This window comes from Notamacropus eugenii, chromosome 3 (assembly GCF_028372415.1).
Source record: "Notamacropus eugenii isolate mMacEug1 chromosome 3, mMacEug1.pri_v2, whole genome shotgun sequence".
Lineage (NCBI taxonomy): Eukaryota > Metazoa > Chordata > Mammalia > Diprotodontia > Macropodidae > Notamacropus > Notamacropus eugenii.
Window position 1 is genome coordinate 460,721,527 of NC_092874.1, and position 23,819 is coordinate 460,745,345.

The 23,819-nt window shown below is 38.5% G+C and overlaps 1 protein-coding gene and 1 long non-coding RNA gene across 2 annotated transcripts in view; one reads left to right on the top strand and one right to left on the bottom strand.

Moving 5' to 3' along the window:
• Window positions 1-2,732: 2,732 nt before the first annotated feature.
• SNTN (sentan, cilia apical structure protein) lies at window positions 2,733-22,518 on the bottom strand. Its single transcript, XM_072598784.1, has 4 exons — window positions 22,389-22,518; window positions 21,688-21,722; window positions 8,319-8,458; window positions 2,733-3,982 (listed from the first exon to the last, which is right to left on the bottom strand). Exons 1-4 carry the CDS (start codon window positions 22,496-22,498, stop codon window positions 3,824-3,826), a joined length of 444 nt encoding a protein of 147 aa, XP_072454885.1. The 5' UTR covers window positions 22,499-22,518; the 3' UTR covers window positions 2,733-3,823.
• Window positions 19,323-23,819, top strand: part of LOC140497628 (uncharacterized) — a 69,019-nt gene continuing 64,522 nt past the window's right edge. Inside the window, exon 1 of the long non-coding RNA XR_011964796.1 lies at window positions 19,323-19,420. This is a non-coding gene — a long non-coding RNA (uncharacterized lncRNA). The remainder of the gene's footprint in view (window positions 19,421-23,819) is intronic.

Sequence of the window (23,819 nt, forward strand, 5' to 3'; positions counted from 1 at the left end):
AAAAAAGAAGACCCATGAATCACGTTAGACACCACATGGTCCATCTGCCTCATCTTACAGGGGAGAAAATGGAGGCCTAGAATGAACGAATGACTTTTCTCAGGCCTAGTGCCACCTAGCACAATTGGAATGATTCCTATGGATAGCACAAGCCTGGCCTTGAGGTCCCAACCTTATCTGTTCTCATTCTTCTTTCTAATATATGTTGTATGTCTGGGGTCAGTATAAAGGCAGGGCAGGGCCTAAGTTAGGTAAGTCATTTGACCTCCCTTGGTCTTGGTTTCTTCGTCTGTAAAATGAGGGAACTGGAGTGGTTTCTGGGAGCTTGCACAACTCTAGGCCCCTGATCCTGTCAAGCTCTCTAAGCCTCAATTTCTTTGTCTATAAAATGAAAGAATGGGACTATAGGGTCTCTGAAGACCCTTCTAAATTTAGGATCCTCAAAAATAGAATTTAAGCTCCTTGAAGACAGACCATCTTCCTTTTATATTTGTATTTCCAGGACCTGGATAAGTAGTGTGCAGTTAATAGATGCTTGCTGGTTGATTGATAAATTAAAATAAGAAGACGTGGCCAAGGTCTGAGTGAGTCAATCAATCAATCAATCAGTAAACATCATTAAGCACCTACTTGTGCACCAGGCACTGTGCCAAGCACCAGGGATACAAGAGAGGCAAAAGAAAGTCCCTGCCTTCAAGGAACTTTCAATTTGATGAGAAACAACATATGAACAGATAAATACAATGTAAGCTATGTACAGGATAAAAAAAATAATTAAAAAGGGAAAAGGCAGCATTTGGATTGAGAGGAATTGGGAAAGGCTTCCTGTAGAAGGTGGGATTTTAGTTGGGACCAGAAAACCTGTTTTAAAGTGGACTGAGAGTCCAAAATACTGAAACTCTGGGAATCTCTTAGGGCCTGGTTAGGCTCCAGTATCACTGAAGGTTGCTTAATCAACAGGCTGCCTGTCTCCTTCTCTTTTTATCTGTTCTCAATCCCCTCCCTCCTCATCACTTCTTTTTAAAAGAGTATTTAAAGCCTGAATCATGATCTCATACTTAGACCCATCTTGAGACCAGAAAAGAAAGAAAATTAGGGGGTTGTAAAATCAGTCCTGGTTCTGTCAAGCTTACACAATTACAAGGATGCTCCAGGACCATCTGCAGGAAAGCAGGGCTGTGCACAATTACAACAGAGATTTCTTGGTCAAAGTGACATCTGGACTTTGGCTGAGGGTGTGTTTTGTTTTACACAATGAAGATGTGGAAGGGCCATTGCGATAAATAAGAAGGCTTGCCTGTCGTGGGGTAGAAATACTGGGAGTCAGCATGCTTAGCTTCTTGGTTTGACTTGGTTATATGTGACCTTGGGAAAATCATTTTTATCATTATCTCATTTGTCAAATGAGGAGGGGCCAGGCTAACTGGTATTTCCAAGGTCCTTCCAGCCCTGAACCATTAAAGCTACAGGGGATAGTCTAATATCAAGGTTTTGATACCGACTTGTCATCTGTTGAGTATTGCCTCTGATGGCAGAACTGGGTTTGCACTGAATCATCTACACTGTCTTTGCTTCTCATTTATAGTCAAGGGAATTTTCTCTTGTTTTTTAAAAATCTTTTTAAAAAATCTGAATTTGGACACCAGACAATGGACATTATATAAAAATATATGTGTGTATGTATATATGTATATATATATATATACACACACACACATACACACACAGACATATGTGTATATAATATACACATACATGTATATACATACCTACACATAGATACACATATGCATACATATCATATACATATATACATAAACAATGTGATATACAGTATGAAGCTATTTCAGTAGCCTCCTGACTGATTTCTTTGCTTCCTGTCTCTTGCTTCTCCAATCTATCCTCTATACCAGTGGGGTCAAACTCAAAAAGAAATGGGGGTCACCAACCCACAATAAGGATCTCCATGGGCTGCATATACATTTAGTTTTAAACTGTAATATTATTTATTCTATGAAATATTTCTCAGTAACATTTCAATCTGGCTCCTGTGACACTCCAAAGGTTTGGGGGCATTTAACAGCTCTGTTCTACATAACTGCCCAGTTACTCTTTCTATCCATTTGACTATGGCCATCCCTGGCTCAAGATTCTCTGGTGGCTCTCTAGTGCCTCTAGGATAATCTGTAAATCCTATAGCTTGGCCACTTAAAACCCTTCACAATCTGGCTTCTGTCTACCTTTCCAGACCAGTTTCATGTTGCTCCCCTTCCATTTCTGTGCCTTTGCAAGGTCTCTCTGCTAGTATTCTTTCCTTACCTGTTCCACTCAAAATCCCTAGGTCCCTTCAAGCCTCGGTGATGTCTTGCACATCTTATGGGAAGTGTCTCCTGAGCCTCTTTTCATGCCTTCCACCTCAACTGATCTTCCAATTAGCTTTCTGTTTTCATGTTGTATGTAACCCCATCACTGCTGGAATGCATGTTTCTTGAAGTTTGTTTTTCATTTTATTTTTGCACCCCTCCTTCAACACCTAACAGTGTTTTGCACGCAGTAGGCATTTATTTATTTGAATGAATGAGATATTTTGTAGGTATTTAATTGTGTACTTGTTGTGCCCACTATCCCTCCCTTCTCCCAGTATAGTAAAAGCTCTTTCAGGTCAAGAGTTATTTCTTTTCATGTTACCTGCTTTGTATCCTAGAGTCCAGCACAGTATGAGGAGCATGATAAATGTTTAATAAATGTTTATTGTTGTTATATTCCATTTTTTGAGCCACTGTCCTCATTAAACATCAAAAACAAACTAACAAAAACAGATTAATAACTAAACACTCAATTTCACAAGAGTTTTTACAATCCAAGTATGTCCTGTATTGCATACATAATCTGTGTCCTCCCTTGAGGGGAGGAGTGACATTGTAACTGCCTGGTTAACTAGGCTGTGTAGAGAGTTGGCCAGGATAATTTAGATTTAAGGGAAAACCCCCCACAATTATTTTAGTTCTGAATCATCCAGAATAGCTAAAGACAAGAGCCTAATAAATTAGATCATCTCAGCTCTGTTCACCCCTTCCCTGTTGTGCTATATAGACACAATCTCTGACTCTAAATTGGAGATTGTATCAATACCTTAGACTTCCTGGTGCCATTTAATAAGTTATTAATTCAGAAAGAGTTTAAGGTACCTTCTGGCTATAATGTGATTCATATTTTGTGAAGCGAAGTTAGGGAGTCTGGGGGCAACTGTCTAGTATCCTAGAGGCTCAGTTACCTTCTGGCATTTTTAGGTTTATAAAGTACTGCATCAGAACACACAATGAAGAAGACATTTGTGCCCAGAGCCTTTACTAGCATGTGAGGACAGGAAGTTCTCCTCTGTGCTATCAACTGCCATGACTTTTGGTGAAGCTGAGGGGAAAACCTTTCTAAGTTGGATCTCTAATCATGCTTGCAAAGGTCTCTAGCTTTCTGATTTTATGGATGAGAAGAGAAAGAGAAGAGATCTGAACTCAGATCCTCTGATTCCAAATTAGCCCTCTTTCCCTATAACTCAGGAGAGACTGAATCACAATAGAGTACTCTCAGAAATCAGCATACAACTGGTGCTAGACATTGCCTTCAGACTTCCACCATTAAAGGAACAAAGAGGTGTGATACAAAACTATGGCTATGAGAGATGGATCTGACATATAACAAAGCCATCCCCACAAGAAGGTTTTGCTTTTTGTTTTTAGGTGGCAACTTTTGTTTTAAGGTGGCAACACCCTTAACAACCGTCTTCTACTGCCTGGGTGTGCTCTATTCATTCTGGCATGCCGTTTCACTTGGTTATTTTTGATGTCCAGATTTCTTGGAGTAGATCCGACATTAGAGTAATACTTAAGAGCAAGATCATGAAATCTTCAAAACCCAGTTTGCTTTCTGTTTTCTCCTCAAGCTCAGAAAGGATCTCTTTGTACTTGGGTTTGTTTTCTTGTCCCTGTGAGAATAACAATGAAAAAAGTCCTCAGGGCGTTATTGACATCCCATGTTTGTAGGTGTTCATAGATTTTCCATTTTAAAAAATTTAATCTGCTTGGTTGTAAGATTAATGCCTAGAAAACACTCATATAGGTCTGCATTTCTGGGTTCAAAAATAATTTTTCCCTCATTCCCACCAAATAAGATTACCAAAAACTCTGAAATATAATTGCCATGAGAAAATTTATATGCTTTGGAAGACCTTCCACATTGAATTTTCTCATAAATCAAATCCAAACACACAGTTCACGTAAACAGAAAGACTGACGGTACAAATATGAATCCCACTATTAATGGAGGACCTCTTTGTATCAGACTACAACTCATGAATAATCTTTCCTGCTAAGACTGAAGATACTAAGGTCATTCCACTCAATATCCTAGCTATTTGCATTCTCATTTATCATCTTTGGCTTAATCACCAAATGCTCACCCACATGCTAATTGTCAAAAATAATCATGATAATGACTAAAGAATATTGCTTGGAAGTCCCTGAATACAGCTTCTGTACACAGGGTCAAACCATGTTTCTTGAGTCCAATCAGAGGCCAGGTCACTGTCATTCTACTCTCACACGTTTTCCCTACTTCCTTTTCTCTCTAGTCATATTCTAAATTCCAGCTCAACTGCTCTGCGGGTTGTTCCTTATATAGTTTCCCATCTTGTTGTCTTTGTCCAGGCTATACCACATATCTGATATGTCCTCTTCTGAGAGAAGTGATTATTAATGACTAATAATTTGGGAAGATTCAGATTTCCTCTCATTTTAAGACCTCAGTCTCTGAAGGTTGAACTAAACTTCTTCTCTATCCAGACCCTGCACAGGTGGGACACCATTGTACTTTACTCAGGTTTGGGTGGGAATAAATTCTTTGAATAGATTTCCCAAGACTAAGGGTAACTTAAGAAGTAAATGACATATTCAAAGTTCAGGTCCACCCCTTCATCATAGTATTCATTCTCTCATTAATTGTTAATCAATCAGAATTGATTGTCACACTTGGAAACACCCAAGGGTGCAGAACACCAATGGGCATATAAGCCATGTGCCCACCACCATGGTTGTCTTTGGCCAAAGGAAGGGATGGCCAAATAACCATCCTTTTATTAAAATGCTGGCATTATCAATGAAATGATTAAATTACCCAGAAATTTGTCTCTCTAACCTTTTTAAACACCACATGCTCTTCAGCATCACTACCTCTTGGATTCCCTAGTGCTTTTCAAGATTCGGTTCAGGTGATATCTCCTATTCAAAGCCTTTCCTGACCCCCCAGTTGTCTTTAGTTTCTTCTTGCAATTATGTTTTTATTTTATATATGATTCATATTTGCTGATTTGGATTCAGTAGACTGTATGATCACAGAGGGCCTGGGTTATTTCATTTTCTTAGGTCTAGTGCCAAGCACAATGCTTTGTACTTAGCTGATGTTTACTGAATGGATGGATGAAATAGGCATGACTATCTTTTTTCTCTAAGTCCATGGTTCCCCACAGCAATAAAGCCCTCTATGACTGAATGGAGACATGGTGGTTGTCTCTATACTGTGTTAAAATATCCTATAGACGTAGTGAAAAAAAAAAGAAATACAGGGAACTTTAGCAAAAAAAGTACAAAATATTGCAGTAAAATTATTCAGTCAGTTTCATCAAAAACCCAAGTCAGACTGGCTGCCTGACATGATGTAGATGGTGTTTGATTGAATTTTCGACTGAATTGGCAGGTGTTTGGACTTTGTTTGGAAATTCTGGATTTTTCAAGCAATGATCCAGTGGGGTACCCTACTCACCTGTTTGATCAGAGAAGCAAATCTTTTATACTTCCCTCAGGATCAGTTTTGTGAGGTCCCATGGAGAATTGAGGGAGGGAAAACACATGGTGTGATGATAATTCCTGCTGTTCATAATTCTGTTAATTCTCATATTTTATATTGGAATACGAAGAGCATTATAGGGTGGAAGACAGGGAAGAAGAGGGTGATTTGCCAAACCCAATCCAAGCTCACTCTTACATGAAGATGAGTGGTGGTGAGTTGGATTGCATTTCTAGGGCTATTTGTTTCTGGAACTCAGTCCATAGATGATTCCTATTAGCTTATCTTTCCTTCTTCCTTTCTTCCTTCCTACTTATAGAGGACATTTATTTTCAGTCAAATAGGATATAACGAGATACCTTAGACATTTTCACCAATACATCCAAGGAGTCCCAGGAAAAGAGGGGTCCCCTAGAGTCCATTGAAATAAAGTTTCCTCATTTGGAAGGTGTGTCCAACACAACAGGTGGCATCATTAAATTGGGGACTGTGTATATTTATTTATATGAAATGTGAGTGGCTGCAAACTTTCTTTTCTTTATCCCATACTAAGGGCAGACTACCTAAAAAATCTAAATAATCTTGGATTGTAAAGGAACTCAGAAGTCAGTGAGTCTAATTCATATCTACACAGTAATTCCCTTGGCATCTTTAATGAATGGTATTCCAGTCTCTGCATGAAGCTACCTGGCAACTGGAAACTCACTATTGCCCAAAGCAGTTCTACTGTTGAACTACTCTAATGTTCTTTCCTTATACTAAATGTAAGCTTGCCTCTCTGCAATTTACCCACATTATTCATGAGATCATAGATTTAGAGATGGAAGGAACCTCAGAGAGCATCTAGTCCAAACCCCTGAGAAAAATGAATTCAAGAGAAGTGACCTGCCCAAGGTCATGCAGGTAACATTAGGGGCAGGCATTATTTCCAATATTCTCACTATCCTACTTGCTTTCTTTTGGACATGCTCTAATTCAGGGGTTCTTAATTTTTTGTGTTCTGTACTTCTCTGGCAATTTGGTGAAGTCTATGACTTTCTCCTCAGAATAATATTTTTAAATATTTGAAGGAAACACTAAATTTCAGTTAGTGAAAAGGAAGATGTAATTTTTCCCCATATAATTTCATGGCCCTCCAGTTTAAGAACTAGTCTAGTATGTCATTATCCTTTCCAAACTGTGGTGCCTGGGCACTGAAACAAAACTGCACATGTGGTTTGTCCAGGACAGTTGGCTACTCTTTATGCAAGCACCATAGTCTTCATGAAGCTGTTTCTATCTCACCAAACACTTTTATCCTCACTAAACTACTCTGTGTTTATTATGCATTGTGTGTGCATGTGTGCGTGTGCGTGTGTGTGCATATGCAGGTGCACCTGTGTGTGCACATCTTGATAGAATGTAAGTTCCTGAAGAGCAGGATCTACTTCTTTGCACCCACTGTCTACTTGGTATATATTTGCTATGTACTTAGTTGTGTGTTTTCTATCTCCCTCATTGGAATGTGAGCTCCTTAATGGCCAGTATGGAATTCTGTTCTGCTTGACTATGCAAGTTTGTTATAAGGGATTTGTTTTGGGGGGAATTGAGAGGGAGAGAAAATGCATGTTAATTGGAATAATGGAATAAGAAAGCGAACCCCTTCAAGGAAGGGACAATTTTTTGCCTTTTTTTGTACCCACAAGCTAGCACAGTTGCCTGTCATTCAGTAAGAACTTAATAAATGCTCATTGACTGATTGCCTGACTAGAAGCTTAATAAGTAATTGATTATTCTGAATGCTATTTGCTGCTTAGTGAAGCCTGAGGTCACCATAACATATTTGATTGTCATATTATTGATTGTTGATTGTGTATTGAGGTTGTAATCCCCTACAATGACCAATCATTTTTCACCATGAGCTGCTATCTATCCATTCCTCCTTCATCCTGAACTTGTGCAGCTGATTATTTGAATCTAAGGCTAGGACTTTAAAATTATTCTAATTCAATTCCATCTCCCTAGATTTCACTAATAATGCTAGCCTTAATTTTAAATAACTGCTGTTTAAATTTCTTGACCATCCCAATCTGTAATCTTGGATCGCTAAAGATGGTGATGAATACCAGTAAGGCAACCCACCCAATTTCCTTCTAATATATTCCCTTGTTTTAATAAGTCGCTGAGAATTTGACAGAGTATCACATAAATGGCTTGCTATGACTCACTGGAAACAGACACCCACTGGGCCCAGAATTAAGTAAAAATTTTAAAGGGCAAATATTAAAAGACACATCCTCTAAGGAAAATCACCCAAAGATAACACTTTCTGTTTACTGGTGGAAAGTTTATCCCAAAGTTGTTATTCTTTTTACTATCTTATATATGCAGGGTTTCTGTGAGGCAAAAGAAAAGCAAATCTTGATTTAAGAAAGGAAATGTCCCTTTAGCAAAGCTATATTTGTTTCTCGGACCCCGCCTGTGCACTTTAATCTCCTTACCTGGGTGAAATTCATAAACTGGGTCTTCAGTAAGTTTCTGGCGACAGATTTACTGAGTTTACCATCTGGGTCAGAAGAGTTATTATAAATCAGAGCTGCAGTAGCAAAGGCTTTCTCCAAGTCTGAGCCTTTCCCCAGAGCTATAAAAGAGATTACATGCAAAGCTGTGTTACACGATGGAAAATGAGATCCGGAGACATCAGAGCTATCCTTTCTTTTCTTCTTGCTGTGCTTGCTTATTTTATTTTTTCACAATTACATGTAAAAGTTTTTAAACATTCTTTAAAACATTTTTGAATTCCAAATTCTCGGCCTACTTTCTTCTCCCCTCCTTGAGAATGCAAGCAATTTGATATAGATTATGTATGTGCAGCCATTCAAAACATATTTCCATACTAATGTTGCAAAAGAAAACACAGACCAAAAAAACCCCAAGAAAAATAAAGAAAACATTTTAAAATGTATGCTTTGATACACATTCAGACTCCCTTAGCTTTTCCTCTGGATAAGAGGAAAAGAGATAGAATTTTTTTTTTGTTATAAGTCCTTCAGAATTGTCCTGAATCATTGTATGGCTGAAAAAAGCTAAATCATTTGTAGTTCATTATTATACAACATTGTTACTGTACCATGTTCTCCTGGTTCTGGTCCCTTCTCTTTGCATCAATTCATATAAGTCTTTCCAGGTTTTTCTGAAACCATGCTGCTTGTTATTTCTCATAGCACAATAGTATTTCATTACAGTCATGTACCACAATTTGTTTAATTATTCCCCAATTGATGAGCTAAATTTCTAATTCTTTGCTGCTATAAGAGCTGCTATAAACATTTCATCCATATAGGTCTTTTTCTTTTTCCTTAGATATCTTTGGGATACAGATCTAGTAGTGATATTTCTGGGTTAAAGGCTATGCTTATAGACGTTTGGGCAGAATTCCAAATTGCTTTTCAGAATGATTGGATCTGTTCACAACTCCACCAAGAATGCATTAGTGTCCCATTTTTTCCACAAACCTTCCAGCACTTGTAATTTTCTTTCTTTCTTTGTTTCTTTCTGTTACATTAACCAATCTGATGGGTGTGAGGTGGTATTTCAGCATAGTTTTCATTTGAATTTCTCTAATCAATAGTGATTTAGAGCATTTTTTCAAATGACTATAGAAAATTTTGATTTCTTTTTCTGAAAATTATCTGTTCCTGTCCTTTGACCATTTATTAATTGGAGAATGACTTGTATTCTTATAAATTTGACTCAATTCTTTATGTATTTGAGAAATGAGTACTTTATAAGAGAAATTTTCTATAACTCTCTCCCCCCTGACATTGTTCCCCTGCCACCTTCCTAATCTTGATTCCATTGGTTTTGCTTTTGCAAAAATTTTTTAATATAATGTAACCAACATTATTCATCTTATATGCCATAATGTTTTCTATCTCTTGTTTGGTCATACATTCTTCTCTTATCCATAGATATGACAGGTAAAATTTTCCACACTCTCTAAATTTCCTTATGTCTAAATCACAAACCCATTTTTGAGTTTATCTTGGTATACATTGTGAGGTGTTGGTCTATATTAGTTTCTGCTAATCTGCTTTCCAGTTTTCTAAGCAATATTTTGTTAAATAATGAGTTCTTGTCCCAAAGATCTTGGATCTTTGAATTTATCAAACACTAGACTATGATGATTATAGTTTACTGTATATCGTGTACATAATCTAATTCCACTGCTCTGTTACTTAGACAGTGCCAGATTGTTTAGATGACTGTTGATTTGTAATACAGTCTGAGACTTGTACAGCTATCACCTTCTTCCACATTTTCCCCCCATTGATCTTCTTGTTATTCTTGACCTATTTTTTCTTCCAGATGAGTTTTGTTATTATTTTTTCTAACTCTACAAAATAATTGTTGGGTAGTTTGATTTGGTAGTTGGGTAGCGTGGCACTAAAGAAGTTAATTAATTTAAGCAGTATTATCACTTTAATAATATTGGTTTGGTCTACCCATGAACAATTAATATTTCTCTGGTGGCTTAGGTTTGACTTTGTGTGAAAAGTATTTTGTAACAGTGTTTATATAGTTCCTGGGTTTGTCTTAGCAAGTAGGTTCCTAAGTATTGTCTGCAATTATTTTAAATGGATTTTCTCTCTTTACCTCTTGCTGTTGCAGTTTGTTGGTAATATATAGAAACGATGGTGATTTATGTGAATTTATTTTATATACTGCAACAGCGGAAGTTGTTAATTATTTCAACTAGGTTTTAGTTGATTCTCTAAGTATATCATCATATCATCTGCAAAGAGTGGTAGTTTTGTTTCCTCATTGCCTATTCTAATTCCTTCAATTTCTTTTTTTTCTCTTACTGATATAGCTAGCATTTTTAGCACAATATTGAAAAATAGTGGTGATAATGGACATCCCTACTTCCCTATCTTATTGGGAAAACTTCTAGCTTATCCTTGTTTCAGATAATGCTTGTTAATGGTTTTAAATTGATACTACTTATCATTTTAAGGAAAGCTCCATTTATTCCTATGCTTTTTAGTTTTTTCTTTTAAAATAGGAATGAGTATTATATTTTGCCAATATTTTGCCATATTTTTTTTAACTCTATCTTGAGATAATTATTTTTTTGTTATTGATATGGTCAATTATGCTGGTAGCTTTCCTAATATTGAACCAGCCTTGCATTCCTTATATAAATCCCATCTGCTCATAAGGTGGGATATCTTGATATATTGCTGTAATCTCCTTGCTAATATTATATGTACAGTTTTTGCACCAATATTCAATAGGGAAATTGGTCCATTGTTTTTCTCTCTCCCTGTTTTTGTTCTTCCTGGTTTAGGTATTAGCACAATATTTATGTTTTTAAAAAAAGGGAATTTGGTAGGACTCCTTCTTTGCTTGTTTTCCCAAATATAGTATTGGAATTAATTGTTCTTTAAATATTTGGTAGAACTGTGAATTCATCTGGTTCTAGTGAGTTTTTTTTTTTTTTTGGAGCACATTGATGGCTGGTTTGATTTCTTTTTCTAAGATGGGGTCATTTAAGCATTCTATTTCCTCTTCCATTATTTTGGACAATGTATATTCTTGTAACCATTCACTTAAGTTGTTAGATTTATCAGCATATAATTGGTCAAAATAACTCTTAATAATTGCTTTAATTTCCTCTTCATTAGTGGTTAACTAATTATTTTCATTATTGATACTGGTAATTTGGTTTTCCTCTTTTCTTTTTCAATCAAACTAACCAATGACTTATCTTTTTCATTTTTTCATAAAAGCAGCTTCTATTTTTATTTATTTGTTCAATGGTTTTCTTACTTTCATTTTATTAATCTTTTCTTTGATTTTTAGGATTTCCAATTTGGTGTTTAACTGGAGATTTGTTTGTCTTTTTCTAGCTTTTTTAATTGCATGCCCAATTCATCAATCTGCTCTTTCTCTTTAGAAACAGAAAATATTCCCCAAGTACTGCTTTGGTTGAGTCCCATAAATTTTGGTACATTGTCTTATTGTACATTTTCTTTGGTGAAATTATTGAATCTTTTTATGATTCACTCTTTGACCCACTCATTCTTTAAGATCAATTTTTTTCCAGTTAATTTTTAATCTATATTTCTATAGCCCTTTACTGAATGTAATTTTTATTGTATTATGATATGAAAATGATGCATTTACTTTTTTGCTTTTCTGCAATTGGTTATGAGGTTTTTATGCCTTAATATGTTGTTAATTTTTGTGAAGGTACCAAGTGTATCTGAGGAAAAAGTACACAACTTTCTATTCCTATTCAATTTTATCCAGAAGTCTATCATATCTAAATTTCTGAAATTCTATTCATCACCTCAACTTCTTTTTTGTTTATTTTATGGTTAGATTTATCTAGTTCTGAGAGGGAAATGTTGAGGTCCTCTACTAGTATAGTTTTATTATTCCTTCTGTCATTTAACTTTTTAAGAATTTAAATCCTATGCCATTTAGTACTTGTATGTTTAGTATTGACATTACTTTACTATATATAGTACCTTTTTAGCAAAGTGTAGTTTCCCTGCTTATCTCTTTTTAATTAGGGCTCTTTTAGCTTTTGCTTTATCTGAGATTATAATTGCTATTCTTACATTTTTTTTACTTCATTTGAAACACAGTCCCTTACTTTATTCCATGTGTGTTTCTCTGCTTCAAATGTGTTGCTTGTAAACAAACTATTGTAGGAGTCTGGTTTTAATCCATTTTGCTTTCCAGTTCCATTTCCCATTCCCATTTCCAGTTATGATTATTAACTGAGTATTTGCTTCCATCCTATTTCCCCCTGTTTATCCTTCTCTCTCTTTTTTTACCCTATCCCTCCTCAAAAGTCTGTTTTGCTTCTGAACACCACTCCTCTTATTCTGCCTTCTGTCATCCTTCACTTTTTTCTTATCCCTTTCCCCTCCTACTTCCATGCTGAGTAAAATAGATTTCTATACCCAACTGAGAGTGTAAGTTATTCCCTCTTTGAGTCAGTTCCAATGAGAGTAAAGTTCCAGCATTGCCAACTACCCCTTCCATCTTCCTGTTCACTGTACAAGCTCTTCCTTTTGCACCTCTTTTATGTGAGATAATTAAGAACTATCTGTTCTGAAGGAGGAGAGGAGATGGGGGTGCAATGTAATAGGAATGTGGTGTCCTGGGAAATAACATGTGCTGGAGTGGTCTTTCATTGATCCTTGGTAGTTCACTTGATAGGTATGAGTGAGCCCAGTGATGAGAATGTTTTACTGACTCCTTCCATACAGATTTGTACTCTGTGAATGGCTGATGGGAAAGTAGTACTGTTCATGTATCAATTAATTAATTAATCAGAATTTACTTAGAGCTAGTGTGTGCCAGGCACTGAGCTAAGCACTATGGACAAAAAGACAAAAAATGAAATAATTTTTGCTCCCAAGGAGCTAACATTTTTTTCAGAGGAGACCATAAGGAGATGTGTATGTGTATGTGCGTGCGTGTGTGTATGTGTGTGTGTGTGTACATACCTAGAATAAATATAAAGAGAATAAATACAAATAAATATAAGAAAGGTAAATAAATATATTAGGAAGTCAGTTCCTTGAAATTAGAGACTATCTTCCTCTTCTATTTGTATCCTCAACATTTAACACATTTCTTTGCATATAGTATCTCTTAATAAATGCTTTTTTCTCTCATTCATTCACACAAGGTTGTTGGGGGAGGGGAATGAAAATGATAAAAGCCAGGGACCTCAGGATTCAAACTTATGTCCTCATGCTCCAAATCTGAGGCTCTTATCACTGCACTAAGCACTTTCTTTTTCTCCCTACACTATCATTCTTATGATGCCATGCTTGGCATGTTATGATGGCAGTGAATGGAGCATTTGCTTGGGAGATCCAGGTGGCAACTTGGCCCTAAAAACTGCAGTTTTAGAATGCCTGACTTTTGGCCTTGGGTCTCATTCCCTTGTGTCATCATGGGCTATCCATGGTTATTTGTGCTAGTACAGGGTCATGTCAGATTGTACCTGATGGGCACTACAATCAGGGGATGAAGAAAAGGTAAACTCTACAGTTAGAGCCAATCAGTTTGCATTACACAAGCTCAGTGTGCAACTGTGGAAAAAGAACTCTGGATTCAGAGGGGCGGAGGAAATGGATTGAAATTTCAATTGTGACAGTTTCTAACTGTGTGACCAGAGTAGATCACTTAACTTCTCTGGCCTCAGGTTATTCATGTATGACTTTGAATTCAAGGACTTCTATAGTCCTTGTAGCTCAAAAGCTTTGGTTCTACATGTGACATTGTGCAAATCATATCTCTGTACCTCAGTTTCCTCATTTGTAAAGTGAAAGATTAGACCTGATGGCCTTTAAGGTCTCTTGCAGCTCTCAATCTACGATCTTGCCTGTGACCTAGTATAAACCCCATCACTTTTCTGGGCCTCATTATATCTATGAAAATGACCTCTATGCTCCTGTCTCAATCTAAATCTCAGATCCTAATTTCCCATTGCTATAGCAGAGTACCCAGGGTTAGGCAGACTTGGCACTGCTGCTTCACCTTGGCCTTCAGTGAATGGGCACATGGGATGGATGTATTGAGATGTATGGGATGTATTGAAAAAACTGTTTGATTACTCCTACAGATGCTGTCTCATCGGCTATAACCTATAACTGCCTGGCTTAATCTCTCTCTATGCTTTGCCACAATTATGATCCTAGTGCTAATATGTACTCTGTCCTCCCTTGGCTATTCTCTGTACACTTATTTTTGGGGTGGTGCCCATAACATGGTGAATGATCTTTCTTTATTCTCAGCCAAAATGGATTGGACTTGACAGGTATATTTCTGAATCTATTAAGCAATACATTTCTGAATGCATTAATTAAGCAATGTATCTGTCAATACTGTCCAAAGGGAAAGAATTCATCTCTTCATGTGTTTAAACTTTAGTATGTATGGAATGTCAGCAGTCCTTAGTCTGCCTGACTGGGAGATGAGCTACTTTATAAATAGATCAGCCTTTAAGAAGCAGACAGTTTCAGGAAAAAAAAACACTTCTTTTAGGTAAACATACTCTCTCTAATTGGCCTGGAAAGCCTCTTGTTTTGACCTGTTTTTAGGACTGAGAAGGTTGGTTGCTTTCATACCACTTGCAAAGAATAATTAGGCATAGTGATCGAAGAGCTGAGCAGGTGAGAACTTGATAAGACCTTAGCAATCACAGAGCTGGAACCCCTCATTTACAAGTGATGGAGATGAGACCTGGAAAGACTCAGTAATATAAGATCATGAACTAGAAGCTAGAAGGGGCTTAAAGATTATCTTGTCAGTCTTCTCATTTTGTGAATGAGAACTCTGAGTACTTCAGAGATTAAGTGGTTTGTTGAAGGTCATTGGATCATGAATTTAGAACTAAAAGGGGTCTAGAGACCTAGTTCTGATGAGGGCTGGAAGGGGGGTGTGAAACCCCCACAAAGACCAGGGTACCAGGGGCAGGTTGTCTGGAGAAGACTTCACAGACTCAAGCACTGTTGAGGTCAAGGTAAAGATTTATTACACTTTTCAGTGGGCAAGAGTTCTTAGGGAACCTGCAACCTTAAAGGGGTACAGAGAAAGTTTATATAAGATATTCTATAGGAAACATGTGCCAAATATGCTAACTAGGTGTTTTTGGTGTGGGAATAGGGAGAGGTTAAGGACTGGTCAGTTCTTAAAGGAACATGCACTTTTGGTATCTACTGTACAGGTATTTTACCCAAAATTCATTGGGAAATAGCCCAAAGGAAGGATACCTGGAGGTGTGGTTTTAGGCCTGAAATGTCACTAAGCCAACTAGTGATCAGGGCTGGCTCAGAAATACCAGGCTGCTCTCATCAATGTCTTGTTAGACAAGATAAATGTAAGGGAATATACGTACGTCTAAGCCCAGGATACATATGGTTGGTCAGTGAGTAGTAAATGTCGTTATGACCCGGAACACAGTCAGTTCAGTCAGTACACAGCTGGTTCAGACTAAGGAGTTTTATAGGTACAGCTGGCTACTATAGCAGGAAGGGAGATAACTGTTGTTGCTAGGGCAGGCTGTGTCCTTGGGCTAGGGAGAAACTGTCTAGTATAGTGTTTTGAGGCTAGGGAGAAATGTGATTTTTAAAGAGAAATGTGATTTTAGAATTGGCGCCCAAGCACATGTACTCAAGCACCCCATCAGTTTCATCACTAAGTTCTATAGATGAAAAATTTGAGCCCTGGGGAAACTGAGGCTTAGGTTCTTTCTCAGATGGTACAGAGCATAACTCATTCATGCCTGACTATCATAGGTCAATCAGTCTATCATCAAGTACTTATTAAGCACCTACTATGTGTCAAGCGCTGTGGACACAAAGAAAAACAAAAGACAGTCCCTTTCCTTAAGGAGTTCCCAAGAGGTCTCCCAGTGCATCCTGGGTCATCTCCAGTCATCCTGATGAATATCTGGTCACTGGATCTAGATGGCTCTGGAAGAGAAGTGAGGTTGGTGACCTACACAGCCCTCCCTCACTCAAAACAAAGTCAAGGGCAAGTCATATCATCATTTCTCTGATGGCATGATCTTCTTTGGCAACAAAGGAGGAACACACGCACATCCCAGTCTAATAGAGGAGATGACATGCAAACAGTTTCATACAAACAAGGTAAAGTGGGAATGTTTACCAGAGGGAAGACACTGGTGTTAAGGAGTATTAGGACAGATTTCTCATAGAAGCCAAGTGGCTGTTGTCTGTGTCTTCCCTGAAGTTTTGTGTTCCCAAAGAACAAAACAATTTCCATTCTTGAGAGCTTACATTCAATGGAAGAACATGTATATGTATAAGCATATATAAAATTTAGACACAATACATGCCAGATGGTTTAGGGAGGGAGGGTGGTAGAAAATGGGGGGGATCAACTTGAGTTTGAGTTCATCTTGAATACAGCAAGGAATGGGGGAGTAATGAGAGAAGGAGGAGAGAAAGGAGATAAACATTTACGTAACATCTACTGTGGGTCAGGCATTATACTAAATGCTTTACAAATATTATCTCACTTGATCCTCAGAATAAACCTGTAAGGTAGACGCTTGTTATTATCCTCATTTTACAGAGGAGGAAACTGAGGCAAATAGAGGCTAAGTGACATATGTAGGGTCACATAGCAAGTAATATATCTGAAGCTCTTTATTTCAGTTAAACTGTGGGTTGTGACTCCATGTGGGGTCATGAAAAAATTGGCAACAGTGAAAGATTTTTGTATGAGCAAAGCCCAAAAATTAATTAAAAAATCAAACACTTAATGAATACAAGGTGTTTCAGGCTGCACTGATCTGTGCTACATCGGACAACTTCACTGCAACCTTAGCTTTGAACACAAAGCATACGCACTTTGCACCGCACATGCCCTCAGGCCATGCAACACCAATAAACTCTGTAGAAACTTAAAAAGGGGTCTCAAGTGGAAAATGTTTAAGAAGTCCTGCGCCAGGGGAAGTCAGGTTTTCCTAACTCCAAGTACTACGCCATTTAGCTACCTTCAGAGGTGAGGAGAGAGAATATTTTGAGAACGAGAGATGACCAGTACAAAAGCTTGGAGATGAGAGAGGGAGTGTCATGTGTGATGACCAGCAAAAAGGCAGTTTGATTGAATTGTAGAGATTTGTTTGTGGTTCCTGAGCTAGTGAATGGGAGCGTGAAAAGTCAAACCCAGATATTTTGATTGATAGTCTGTTGCTTTCCTGATACACCAATTATTCAGCCACTTATGGAATTTTTGCTTTCTTTAGAAGATGGAGAAATAATCACTAGCAAGCTGGAAAGTGTGCTTGGACTCTGTCCATGGTATGAACTTGCAGAATGTCAATTGTTTTGGAGGAGCTACTTCTACAGAGACTCTCTAAATAATGACTGGAAAAGCCCTGCTGTGGTTCAGTTATGTCCAACGCTGTGTGAGTCTGTATGAAGTTTTCTTAGCAAAGATACTGGAGTGGTTTGCCACTTCCTTCTCCAGTGGACTAAGGCAGATAGAGATTAAGTGACTTGCCCAGAGTCACACAGCTAATAATTATCTGAGGCTAGATTTGAACTCAGGTCTTCCTGACTACAGGTCATATTTTCTATCCACAGGGTCATCTAGTTACCTCAAGTGGAAAAGCTAGTGGTATACACATATAGAAACACAAAAGTAGAATTTGTCCAACCCATAAGGATATTTGAGTCAGATTGTATTCCTAGGATTGGGAGCACCCCTGCCTTCCAAAGTCCTGAGGCACCATTTCCTGAATGGTTAAGTTTGCTACTTTCTGAATTTGAATTATAACTTCAGTAAACTCAACAGATCTGCCCCCTAGCTCATGACTAGCTAAATTTCCTCTTGTTGCAAACAGAATTAGCAAGGGTACTGTGAATTAAGTCAAAACAAGAATAGTATTGTTGGGGCTCAGATGGCACTTGGCATTTCATGGAAATGATTGGTTGTTTCTCTAGAGGGATTATCAGAGTAGGTTGCAGTGGGGATGCATTGCTCAGACGTACCATTGTTCTTGGGGGGGGGCAACATAGTCTAGTAGGCAAAATGCTGAACTTTGAGTCAAGAAAACCTGTGTTCTTTGGCACTTGACACTAACTACCTATGTAATCCTGGGCAAGTAACTTAGCCTCTTTGGGACCCATCTGTGAAATGGGAATAAAAAAATGATAGTGACAGACTTATAGGACTATTGAGGGGCTCAAATGAAAGGTTTTGCAAACCTTATGGTCTCATGTACTTATCAACTATTAACATGAAGAGGTTGAACAAAGGGACCTCTCTTTTCAGCAGCTTGAAGCTGAGGACTGTTTATCCCTCTCTTTGTATCCCCAGCACATGGCACAGTATCTGTCACAGTCAAGACTTAGTCAATCCATACTGATGACTGATTTTATGATTCTACGTATTTTTATCAAGGATGACATAGGTTGTGTACACCTAATTGGGCAATGCAACTTATTCTCAAGTGATTTCTGTGGGCTTATTTTGGTTCTCCATGGGCTTGTCAATGTTCAAGTTCTTCCCTATCTTTTCCCCCCCACCAATCTTGGTCTTCTGCTCTGAACATGAACAAAAGAAAGAAGAGACATAAATCCCCAGGCTACAGGATGAGGGAGATGGAAAATGTGGCTCAGTCAGTGGTAGGCTCACAATCAAGATTTCCATTCCACACCATTCATTCTATGAGATAATATTTGTAAAAAGCACTTAACACAATGTCTGCTATGATGAGCTATGTGCTCATTTCTCTCCCCATCCATTCTGTTCCACTCTACTCTCTAAGTACTAGGTTCTGTGTTTGGGTGTATGGGAAGTACAAAGATAAACATAAAACAATCTCTGTCTTCAGGGAGTTTACATTCTCCTGGGGGGAGGGTGATGATAAAACATGTACATTCCTCTGTTCTAAATTTTCAGATGATTCAAAGAGATGACCTTCCATTTGTTCTAGGGTTCCCTGGCATTAGGTGCTGGATTCCCAATGCCATTTGTGGAGATAGAATTGTGGATGCAGGAACCTGGAGAGACAGAGCAGCTATTGGGACACTCCCAGGTAAGTCACCTTCCTTCTTGGTTGCAAGAGACTTGGATTTGGGGAGATCAGCTTAAAAGGAGATTAAAAAAAATCCTTCCTTTTGCTCCAATTGTCCACCCCCTTATGACTCAGCCTCTTATGGGTTTATTGGTAAGGGAAACTCTGTCAGAAAACTTATGTAAAAGGCTAGCTGCTGATTCATGTATTAAAGCACCCAACATGCAGGGTATGAAAGGTAGCATCACATAGTGCACAGTAGGCTGAACTTGGAACAGGGAAGACCTGGGTCCAACTCCCCGCAAGTCATTTGACCCCTCAGTGCCCCAGGCAGCTCCGAAAATCTATAAATGATAGAGAAATTCTGGATCTCCAAGGGTAAGTGGAATTTCCCCACTGAAAGTTTCCTTTAACCAGTGAAATCATAGATATGGGCCAAAAAAACAAAACGTACAATGGTTGGCATACAGTAGGCACCTAAGGAATGTGTGTTGATTTTCTGATTTATTGCCACGGGTAATAGATACAAACATGGAAAAAAAACAGCATCCTGAGCTTGTGTGATGAGACAGTTGCATGTGTAACCACATTAGGGCTGGGAATTGGACCTGTAATTCCATCGATACAGGGTACTCCCAGGTGAGGAAATTCCTTCTACAAATGCAGGTTGTCACCTTCTCCACCACTTCTAGTCTTAGAGAGTTACTGAGAGCATGAGGAAATTGAATGACCTGCCCAGGGTCACACAACCAGTGTATGTCAGAAGTGGGACTTCAATGCATAATCAGAAAGGAAGGAAATAGGCATTAAATACCTATTGCATGCCAGGCACTGTGCTAAGTGCTTTACAAGTATTACCCACTTGATTGTTACAATATCCCTGGGAGGTAGGTTGCATTATCATCCCCATCTTACAGCTGAGACAGCTGAGGCTCACAGATGTTAAATGAGTTGCCTAGAGTTGTAAAACTAATAAGTATCTGGCGCAGAATTTGAACTCAGTTCCAGCTCCAGCATATTATTCACTATATCTCCTAACTGTCTCGGGGAATAAAGTACCCAGGAAAGGACAGACAAAATGGCCTGATGAGCTATTCAGAGGGAACTGTAAGTCATTTCTGTTCTGAGGAATCAAGAAAGACAGCAGGGAGGTGTCTTGGATGAAAGGAAGAGGATGATGCACAAAGGTGGGGCAAGGTGGATACTGTTCCCAGACTGAGAGGCAGCAGGTTTGGAGGTACAACTGCTCACCCTTAAATGACGTAAATAAACAACTGAGCTAAATGAAATTCAAGTGAACTGAATAAGCTAAAATTACTAAAACAGACTAAATAAACTAACATAAAACATGAAAAAAAGACCAAAAATAAGTAAATACATAAATAACAAACTAAAAGGTTTGGAGGTACACAGCTCACCCTTAAAGATAAATTCCCAATACTAACAACACCTGGGACTTTATTGTGGGTCCTGATCTCAAGACGGCAGTCAGATTTCTGGGAGGAGAAAGTCTGAGGCAAGTAATATGGTGCAGTGCAAAGAACATTAGCTCAAGCATCATGAGACCTGAGTTTGAATGCTGCCTCTGACCACGTCACCCAAACTCCCGGGGCCTCAGTTTCCTTTTTTTGTAATAGAAGAGGGTTGAACTACATGACCACAGACATCCCTTCCAACTCTATGTTCGAGAGCTTGAAAGAAAATCTTAAGAGAAATCTAACTCATCGATCTGATAGAACATGAAGAAAGACAACACTCAGTCAATTCTAGATGACACCCATTGGAAGAGTTTATGTATCCTTTCCTTATACAAACTGTTGGAGGCAGTGATAACTCCTTTATGAAAATTTTACCTGTAAGACTGGATTCCAACCAAATATAAGTGATTTGAGGGTTCCCTGCTCCATTTGGCAGAGAGATTTGAATTAATTGCAAGGAACTATAGAATTATAGAATGTTAGAACTGAAAAGGGCCTTAGAGGTCTTTGAATTAGATCTGAGGAAACTGAGGCACAGAGAAACCAAGTGAGAATAGGTGGACCACACAGCTAATTACTGGCAGAACCAGGACTAGATCCTAGGGCTCTGACCTCCCATTCCAGGGCTGGTCTCTTTGGATTTGCTCAGGACTTCACATGTAGAATACTTGACAACATTGGCCCCAGATGCTGGTTGCTCCAGAGGGACACCGATGTGCATTACTCTAATTTCTGGCATGGCATCATATCTTTTCATACCAGAGAAGATGTTTCATTATTCATACTTGTTTTCATTTCTTTGTATCTTACCTTTCACAGAAGACAGTTGTTTAGATATCGGAATGCTGTCAAGGAAAATGAAAGCCACATTAAGATTCAGGGAGATTAAACTGGGGGATTGCCATGAAAACAAACAACAAAAACCCCATCAGCAAAGCCCTACTTTCTTTCATGTAAACTATGACATGACCACGGGCAATTTAATCTTCGTTTTTCTTTTCAAAAACCACAGAGCAAACCAGAAACAGCTCCCATTCTTGAAGTCTCTGCTAAAGACAGTCCCCAAAAGCGTAGAAGAGGAATATAATTCCTTTTTCTCCCACTGTGGAATCAATGGACATATTTTACACATTTGAATAGCCTGCAATAATTTCCCCTTGCCATGGGTCAGCTGAGATGGCTTGTTTATCTTACAGTAGATTTTATCTAGAAAATCATTAACAAAATCCTTCAACCTCAAATATTTCCCAAGAGATGAGTTACATTAACTTGGGTTAATCAGATCATTCTCAGTTAATGGAAAGAGAGGGGTTGTTTTGTTTTTAATTCTTTTGTGAGGTCAAAGTTACAAGACGGCCCTTGTGCTCTTTGAATTCAATTTAAAGATGGATTTCTCTGGTTAAAAAGCTCCAAGCTTGCAATCCACACGCTTCCAGGCCTTTGACATTATTAACTTTTGGTATTGGAGCAGCAGGTCAGAATGAAAATGGAAGTCAAGCAGGACCACTGACCTTTTCAGCATCTTTGGAGGCAGGGAACTTGCAGTAGGGGATGCTGAAGGATGGGCTTCTCCTCCAGAGCAAGGCTTTTGATCCTTGGTGCTCACAGTACAGCCACACATTCTCCAGTCTCTTGTTGTCCTACATCATCCCTAGGCAACAGCAACTAAGGGAAGCTGACACAAATGTGAGTGTTATGTGTACGATGGAAGAGTAGAGGACTGTGAAATGAGCATACAATCCCTGAGAATGCAACTTCCAAGCAATCTAAATAAACTCGCAACCCACCAACCTGGACAACAGATTGGGGGCAGTGTTGGAGATGAGTACAATAATAAAGTCTGCCTGAGAATATCTGTGCAGATTATAAATGTATAATTACACTTCAGCCAGGAAACCTGATGTAACGAATGGCAAGCTGGCCTTGGAGTCTGGAAGAACCAGGTTCAAGAGTATCCAGCAGTGTCTTGGAGCTGGCTCTAACTTATGGGATGGAGCCAATTGTTCTGTGTGTCAGACACTGATTTATGCTGGGGGTACAGTGACAAAAGTGATTTCACAAGTAGTCGCTGCCCTCAGAAAGGTTACATTTGAATGAAGGAGAGAATATGAAAACAAAGTATATGCAGAATATATTCAGAATGAATAAAAGGTAGTTTTTTGGAGAAGCCAGTGATGGCTTCTGGGATGACAAGGAAGGGGTGAGAAGATATGAAGGGATTAAGACCTACATAGATGGAGAGAGTGCCCACATCAGGCTTAATACATTTTATTCCTCTTTCTACACTCTATGATTCAGTCAAACTAGCCTTCTTTCTGTTCTTCCTAGGTTGCTCTATCTCCCACCCCTGTGCCTTTGCCCATGCTGTCCCTTATGCCTGGAATGCCTTTTCTCATCTTTGGCTCTTAAGATCCCTAGCTTCCTCAAAAATTCTGCTCAAATCACCTCATATAGTGACCTTTCTTGTTCTCCTCTCCCCACCCCCCCTTATTAGAGCAGTCTTTCTGTCTCTGTCCATCTGTCTGTCTTCTTCTGTCTTATCTCTTTCATCTCTATCTTTTTCTCTCTGTCTACCTCTTGAAATTACTTTATATTACTTTGTATTTCCTTATTTGTAAATTAGTTGCTTCCCCCTTCTCTGCCCCATGCTGGTGTCACCTGCACACAGCAGGGGCTTAATAAGTGTTTGCTGAACTGTTCAATTAAGTAGCAAGTTCTCCCCTGTAAGCAGCAGGGGATAATGAAGATCATACTGCTGGACATCATGGCTTAAGGATAGTGACTAAGTAGAGAGAGTTCTAGTAGGGCAATCAGCAAAGAGTATGGAGTCCACATCATATGAGGAAATGGGATCATTTAGCCCAGAGAAAAGTAGGCTGGGGGGAGAGGGGTAGAAAGAATGGAGTTTATAATGGCTGTCTTCAGGTACTTGAATGCTTTTA

Coding starts and splice junctions, on each gene's coding strand:
- SNTN (XM_072598784.1), bottom strand. CDS start 22,498: ATGTGTGGCTGTACTGTGAGCACCAAGGATCAAAAGCCTTGCTCTGGA. Junction 8,459..21,687: donor ACAACTGTCTTCTGTGAAAG/GTAAGATACAAA, acceptor TCTCTTTTATAG/CTCTGGGGAAAGGCTCAGAC. Junction 3,983..8,318: donor AGTTTATGAATTTCACCCAG/GTAAGGAGATTA, acceptor TTATTCTCACAG/GGACAAGAAAACAAACCCAA.